Source organism: Chaetura pelagica, unplaced genomic scaffold (genome assembly GCF_000747805.2).
Source record: "Chaetura pelagica isolate M959 unplaced genomic scaffold, ChaPel_1.0 scaffold363, whole genome shotgun sequence".
In the NCBI taxonomy this organism is placed as follows: domain Eukaryota; kingdom Metazoa; phylum Chordata; class Aves; order Apodiformes; family Apodidae; genus Chaetura; species Chaetura pelagica.
Window position 1 is genome coordinate 2,606,244 of NW_009952720.1, and position 7,669 is coordinate 2,613,912.

General features: G+C 52.1%; 1 protein-coding gene across 1 annotated transcript in view; it reads left to right on the forward strand.

Moving 5' to 3' along the window:
- Window positions 1–2,411: 2,411 nt before the first annotated feature.
- ZBTB37 (zinc finger and BTB domain containing 37) overlaps window positions 2,412–7,669 on the forward strand; it is a 5,821-nt gene continuing 563 nt past the window's right edge. Inside the window, exons 1-3 of the mRNA XM_009994654.1 lie at window positions 2,412–3,334; window positions 4,731–4,830; window positions 7,208–7,609. Coding sequence (XP_009992956.1) covers window positions 2,412–3,334; window positions 4,731–4,830; window positions 7,208–7,609 — 1,425 coding nt within the window. The remainder of the gene's footprint in view (window positions 3,335–4,730; window positions 4,831–7,207; window positions 7,610–7,669) is intronic.

Sequence of the window (7,669 nt, forward strand, 5' to 3'; positions counted from 1 at the left end):
GAGTGCCGGGCGGGGAGCTGCCCCTGTGCTGCGGCTGCCATCCTCTGACGGGGGCACTTGGAAACAAACAAGGAGGGTTTCCCCCCCTCAGCTGGGGCTGCCCCCAAAACGCACAGACCCCACACCTCCTCCAGGCTCCCCGGGTCCTTGCCTCCAGCCACCAGGGGTGGGCAGATTCTTCCCGTCCCTTGAAGCAGCAGCTCACACACAGTTTTTCAGGCTCCCCTGGGAGCAGCTGAGTTCTGCCCGGGGCCACAGGCAGCCACACTCAGCCTCTGAGCATTTTATTTCCCTTCTCCTCCTGCTCTGAGCTGATCCCCAGACACTCGCTGCCACCCCCAGGGGTGTTTCACCTGGCAGGGGTGCCTGCCCTTCCCTCGCCTTCCTCAAGAGAAGCCTTTGGTGTTAATTGCTTCAGAAACCAGCAGTCTGGGGAGATGATGAGGTTAGAGGCTCCCCAGGCCTGTAGGCATTGGCATGTGGGTGATTTCAGCCCTGTGAGTGTTCCCAGCAGAGTGAGGCAGCTCGTGTAGGAAACCCTGTGTGTGTGCAGAGATACCAGCCCTGGGAGAGAGGGACCTCCTTGATTCTGGTTATTTGCACTTCCATTTCTTATTGTAATGACCGTGCAGAGAGTGGGGGAAGATCATTCTGACACGACTCCATGTTTCTCTGTGGTTTGGGCTGGGATGTCACGTTGTGGTTGGCTAATCCTGCTGTTCTGTCCTGGGAAGCAAGGAATGATGAAGCCTGACCTTGGTTGTGCTCGGGAGAACCCTCTTCCTCTCTGCTACCTTTTATCTGTCTTCTCTTGTTTCCTTCTAAAGGGGAAGGGGGCAAAAAGTTTTGAGACCTTCTTACAACATCAGAAGGAAGAAGGAAGACAACAAGATACCAGCCCCATTTCTTCCCCTTTGCGAGTTACTCTTAAGGTTAAAGGTAAGATGTGGGATTTTCTGTTTCACTGTGTTGCAAGCCCTGCTCTCAACATGGTGTTGATGTGGAACTGTGCTCTCCAGTTCCTTGACTTTCCTGGGGGTCATTGCTTTCTTCTAAAGGCGGGGGAAGGGGAGAAGAAGCCTGAAGACTGTTAAGCTGCTGTTAAGCTGCACCTGGTGAAGTTTTGTGCACCCCTGGTCTTGCCCACCCCGGAGACCTGCAGCCATTTAGTGACCTCCTTGCACAGCTTCAGGAGATTGACAGGCTGTCCTGCAGCTTCAGGTTTAGTAACACGTTTTGCCAAGTTTGCACAAACCCTGCTTGGCTGCAGGAACGTGCACTGCCCTGCAGCCTTCAGGCATTTTTAAGAAAGCAGGTCCTGCAGCAGCACACGTGCTGCCCTGTGTGCTTGGATTCTGGGATTTCTGGGAGAAGGGGCTATGAGCCTTGGTATTCCCAGCCTGCCTGGAATTGTTTTGCTCTCTGCAGCACTCTGCTTAATCAACACTTCAGATTCCATCCAGCTTGGAAGCTGTTCATGCCACAAGTGCTCTTTAATAAACTGATTTACTTTTTTCTTTTCTTTTTTCTTTCTTTTTGGGTGAGTTTACATCTAATTTTGGCTCGTTCCAAATTTTTACCATATATGGTCAGGGCCCCCTTTTCAAACTTTGCCAAAAATGAAATGTGGTGATTATAGAGAAATGAAGGATGGAAGGGAAACCAGGAGAGCTCACTGGTTAATCCCCATTGTTCCCAAGCTGCCTCTCCCTGTCTGCTGCATCTCTAAGCACGCACACACACACACACACCAGCTGCTTCTGCCAAGGAGTCACTTGTGCCCAGCGGGTGACCTGACATGCTGCTGCTGCTGCTCCTGGTGGATTCTGCTCTTTTCCTTTCACCATCCTGCTATATATATTTTTTGCCACGTGTGAAAAACACCACGTGTGATGAATATCTCTGCTTTAATGTACTTAGGATGCCCTGAGGTCAAACACACGCCAGGCAGCTTCTGAAAAGTCTCTGAGGAGGCTTCAGGTCCCAGTGTCTTCTTCCTGATTCCTGCTCTGCAACAGAGGGATAACAATGTTATTTTCCCTTTTCAAAGTGCGAAGTATTTTAATCCATTATGCAATCAGTTGCCTATTTTTAGCACCTGAACCACTTTTAATGTTGGTTTTACAATGCAAATGTGACAGAACGAGCTGTTTCGAGCGCTCAAGCCACAGGGAGGGGGGACCTGCTGGGGAGTGGCCCAGTGTTCCCTGGTGGGAGGTGGCACAGAAGGACCAGGGAACTGCTGCCAGGTGCTTGTAAATTGAACGGTGAGAGACTCTTCTCTAAAGGTCCCTGTGCTTCCAAGTGCAGGTGAAACGTGTTTTAAGTGCATATGATAGACGAGCTCTGTTAACTGTGGTGGTTTCTCCCCCCGTTTCCAGTAGGGTCGTACACCTGCATCTGGGACAGCCATGGAGAAGAGTGGGAACATTCAGCTGGAGATTCCTGACTTCAGCAACTCTGTCCTGAGCCACCTGAACCAGCTCCGCATGCAGGGTCGCCTGTGTGACATCGTGGTCAACGTGCAGGGCCAGGCTTTCCGTGCTCACAAGGTGGTGCTGGCTGCCAGCTCGCCCTACTTCCGCGACCACATGTCCCTGAACGAGATGAGCACTGTGTCCATCTCTGTCATCAAGAACCCTTCTGTCTTCGAGCAGCTCCTTTCCTTCTGCTACACCGGCAGGATATGCCTGCAGCTGGCTGACATCATCAGCTACCTGACGGCCGCCAGCTTCCTGCAGATGCAGCACATCATAGACAAGTGCACGCAGATCCTGGAGGGGATTCATTTCAAAATCAACGTGGCAGAGGTGGAGGCAGAACTGAGCCAGACCAGGACAAAGCATCAGGAGAGACCACCGGAGTCTCACCGGGTGACACCGAGTCTGACCCGCTCCCTGAGCCCGCACCACAACACCCCCAAGGGGAGTCGCCTGGGCCAGGTGAGCACGGTGCTGGACATCCGGGAGCTCAGCCCACCCGAGGAGTCCACCAGCCCCCAGATCATTGAGCAGAGCTCAGACGTGGAAAGCAGGGAGCCCATCCTACGGATCAACAGGGCGGGACAGTGGTACGTGGAGACCGGGCTGGGAGAGCGCGGGGAGCGGAACGAGGAGGAGATGCGCGTGCTGGGAGGAGTCCGCATTAAAACGGAGAACCTGGAGGAGTGGCTGGGGACAGAGCACCAGCCCTCGGGAGAGGACGGGAGCAGCGCCGAGGAGGTCACTGCTATGGTGATTGACACCACGGGCCACGGACCCATGGGCCAGGAGGCTTATGCTTTAGGGTCCTCTGGGGCCAAAGTGGTCAGGCCAACCAGCAGCGAGATCGACAGGTGAGTTTCCTGTAATTACTGACCTTCTTCCTAAGAGGTGATTGTGCAGGGTTTTCCCTTGGATGGGTTGGTCGCTTTGGAATGTGTCCCCCTTCTATTTCCTGTGGTCACCTTAAGCATGAGCATTGAAGGGGTATTTTTTGTCCTGGTGTTAGGAAGCATGTCCAGTTTGGCTTACAGTATTTTGGCTGGGTGGTGATCAGACCAGGATCTCCAAAAACAGGCTAGCTTGGGAAATGGATTATTAGTGCTCAGAGGTGCATAGGTTGGAATCTCTTACCTCCTGTTATGTAGGTGAGGTGGAGTTCTTCTCTAAAGAGATACTGCAGTTCAGCCTCAGTAGGTATCATGCTCAGCATTGGAATGAACAAGGTCACATACAAAGTGTGTTAGCCAAAGTGTCATTGCAACGGTGCCTTCTGGGTTGAAAACCTGGGGGTGGTTCTGTTGGAGAAACAAGCAGGTCAGCAGCCGTATGTCAGGAGGAAGTTTTCTTCCTGGTGGTCCAGGACAGTGGTGGGACATGGACATCTTCTGAAGCACTTTAAGTGGAGAGCCCATCAGCCTTTGCTGTTGTTTAGATTTATATGAAAAAGCAGAAAAGCCTCTACTGAAAATAGGTGGTGAAATCTGCTGTGTTTGCATTCTCCATCCATCTGCTTCCCCTCCACTCCAGCATTTTTTTCCTTGCCCTTAGCTCAGGCTAGATCTGATAAAGGGCAGAGCTGTTGTGTTTGGGGGCTTGTATTTGGGGGTTTTCTCTCCACATCTGCCTATCTTCTCTTCTAGCTCAGTCCCACTGGTCCCATGGGGGAACAGCTACCTGGCAGCAGTGGATATTCTTTTACTTGTCACTTGTAAATCAACGTGTGGGAATGATCTTGAGCTGGCCACTGGGGGATCGAGCCTTTCCTAGTTCATTAACTCTTTTCCACAGGTCAGCTGGCCTCAAACATCTCCTTTTGCATGGCACTCAATGTCCACTGCTTCCCACCTGGAGTCCCATCACGTGGCTTTTGTTTCATGAGTGGAAGGGGGAGGAGGGTGTGGGTGCAGAATGAGAGGTGCCCTTAGAGGAAGGGCCACTTCTCCTGGTGTGCACCTCCTGAGTCACGGGGCCCATGTCGGTTCACTTGCGACAGCGACCCAGGAGCTCTCTGTTGCTGACTTGGAAGCCAAATGACTCAGTTTTATTTTTCAGATGTTAAGGCTGAAACCACAGACCAGTATGACTTGGTTTTTCCTTTATACTTGCGCTGTCCCGCCTCCCGTGTGTTAGATGGTGAGGATGAAGAGATGCTACCCAGGTGCCTCTGTTGCTCACCCGTTGTTCTCAACACCGCAGCGACCTGATGCCCATTAAAAACTCCGTTTACACTCTTCCCCCACCCCACAGATTTAGCCCTTCTGGCAGCATGGTTGCTGTGACTGAGCGGTACAGATCAAAAAGCGAGTCTCCCGGGCGGATGGATGAGCCCAAGCAGCCCAGTTCCCAGGTAGGCAGATCAAGAAGTTTGCAACTAAATGTTGGCATTGAAGGCGAAGGGGTCTGTGTTGTGGTGAAGTGTGTAGTGTTTTTATTTGCAAGCAACACCGTGTGTGAAACAAGGACCTTTTACTGTTGCAAAGGGTTTAGTTGGTCACACTGAGAACCTGTGCTGTTTGTAGTGATTTAAAACTGATTTTGGATGGCCTTTGGGATTTCAGCCAGTTACCTGCAAAACATGAGGAGTTTCTCTTGCTGCCTGAGGGCATAAATATCAACCCTCATTCTGGGCAGGCCACCCACTCCTGAGGAGAAACCCCGTTTGCCTGCAAAGTTGGATCTGCCCTTAAACACTGTCAGCAAGTGCCTGAGCTAAGGGAGGGATGACAGTGGCTGAACTGTTCCATGCCAATTCCAAAACCATTCCAGTAAGCTCTCCAGGCACTACACCAGTAAACCTTTAGGGTGGAGTGTCACAGGACTGTGGGTTTGCACAGAGGTCTCTGTCTCGTCCCAAAGGGACCGTGTTGCAAAGCAGAATTTGCAATGTAAAGTAGCTCTGAAATTTCTGCTTGCCTGGGGTACAGACATAATTTGGGGGTAGGAGGGTGAGATGTGCAGAAATGCAGGAGGGCAATGGGCTAGAGGGTGCAGCACAGTGGGACACGGAGGTAATACCTGTGACTAATAATTTTTATCTGGTTTTGTTGTTGCACACAGTCAGTATGGCAGTGCCACTAGTGCACGTGCATCACCCAACACCGTAGAACACCTCTTGTGTGCCTGGCAGATAAGTAACATGTCAGTTCATCATCAAATGACTTTGCTGGAGGCAGGTGAGGAGTTAGCAGGCTGCTGTGCCCTTGAGTAAAACCAAGTAAAGTGAGGAGAAAAAAATGACGGTTGCTGGCTGCTAGCTTTGCAATACACTTCCATAAAACAAAGTTACCTTTTTGCTCCTGTTTTGCCAAAGCTTTGTTTTGTGTCCTCAGAATACATTTAGGATATTTCAGGTCAAACTAACCCTCCAGGGTAAATGTGACATACAAAGCAATTTTAGCTCTAGGTACAGAAAAACCATGGTTAGTTCTCCATCATGGCCTCGAAGGTAAAACTGCAGGCTACCATGTACATGGGGAAGTGTCACCAAACCAAATGGTTTGGGTTGGAAGGGACCTTAAAGATCATCCAGTCCCCACCCCCCCTGCACGGGCAGGGACACCTCCCACCAGCCCAGGCTGCTCCAAGCCCCATCCAACCTGCCCTTCAACACTGCCAGGGATGGGGCAGCCACAGCTTCCCTGGGCCAGTGTCTCACCACCCTCATAGTGAAGAATTTCACCTTCCACTCTTCTGGTATTGCCATATCAATGCTAGAAGCAGTCTGTCCATGGTCATTGCCCAGCAGCAGAGCGGCAAGCAAGTACCACAGCTTTATGCATCTCTTTTAGTCCAGAGCAGCTTCCCAGTGCTGGAGTGGGCAGATTCAAGGGCACCTGGCATAGTGAGGCTCCTGCTGGGTTGTGTGGAGCCCTGGCAGCTGGAGGAGAGGCCCTTTTGCTGTCACACTGGTTGCTTGTCCAAATTTGGCACCATCAGGAAACAGCGCAAGACTCGGGAGTGCAAATACTGCATCCTCCATCACGGGGGCACTCGGGAGGCTCTGAGTACCACAGTCAGAAACAGCTCTCCTACAGCCTGAGCTTGTGGCTGAGGGTTTTCTGGCTTTAGAAAATGATGAGGAGCCAGCTAGTCCTTGCTGTGTGGCTCACGCCAGGCGCACTAGCTCTCTGTGCTGCAGGTCCTCCCTGCCGTGCCGCGGGGCTGGGCTGGGCTACACAGCCATTTAGGCCAACGTGATTCATTATAAAGTTAATCCTGAATGACACCTGAATAAATCCCCACGGAAAGTGACACCTGCAGAGTTTCAGGTGGGAAACCTGAAAAAAAACCTGAAAAAACCCCTTTGTTTTGCCGCAAGCTCGTCAGCTGGATTCTTTTTTCTAACCTTTAGAAAGTGGAGCAGAATGTGGCCTACAGGATTTTAATTAAACTGGCTCAGGTTTTGCGAAACAGTGACATGTATTGACATGTTTGACCCACAGCTCCATCGGTGGTTGAGCACCCTCCTGACAAGGGCTGTCTTGTCTTCCCCAATCAAGCGAGTCTCTTGGCAGAAGGGGCCCCCATAGCAGAGGTTTCTAATTGATTGCTCATTTGTCTTCAGCCCCAAGGCTCCAGTTAAGTGCTTAAATGTGTGCTTGAGGTTGAAGACATTAGTGCTGCTGATTTTGAGGTTTGGCACACGCTTCAGTGCTTGACTGCCCGGGCTGGGGCCCGATCTTATTTCCTGCTGGTTATTTAAATCCCTGTTGTTGCCTTGGCAGGGGGAGGAATCAGCCATGCTGGGAGTGAGTGGTTACGTGGAGTATCTCCGGGAGCAGGAGGTTTCCGAGCGCTGGTTCCGGTACAACCCGCGGCTCACGTGTATCTACTGCGCCAAATCCTTCAACCAGAAGGGCAGCCTGGACCGGCACATGCGCCTCCACATGGGAATCACCCCCTTTGTCTGCCGCATGTGTGGGAAGAAGTACACCCGCAAGGATCAGCTGGAGTATCACATCCGCAAGCACACGGGCAACAAGCCCTTTCACTGCCACGTCTGCGGCAAAAGCTTCCCTTTCCAGGCCATCCTCAACCAGCACTTTCGCAAGAACCACCCTGGCTGTTTGCCCCTGGAGGGGCCTCACAGCATCTCCCCCGAGACCACCGTCACGTCTCGGGGGCAGGCGGAGGAAGAGTCTCCTCCGCAGGAGGAGGCGGTCGCCGTGGGGGAGACAGCGCAGGGG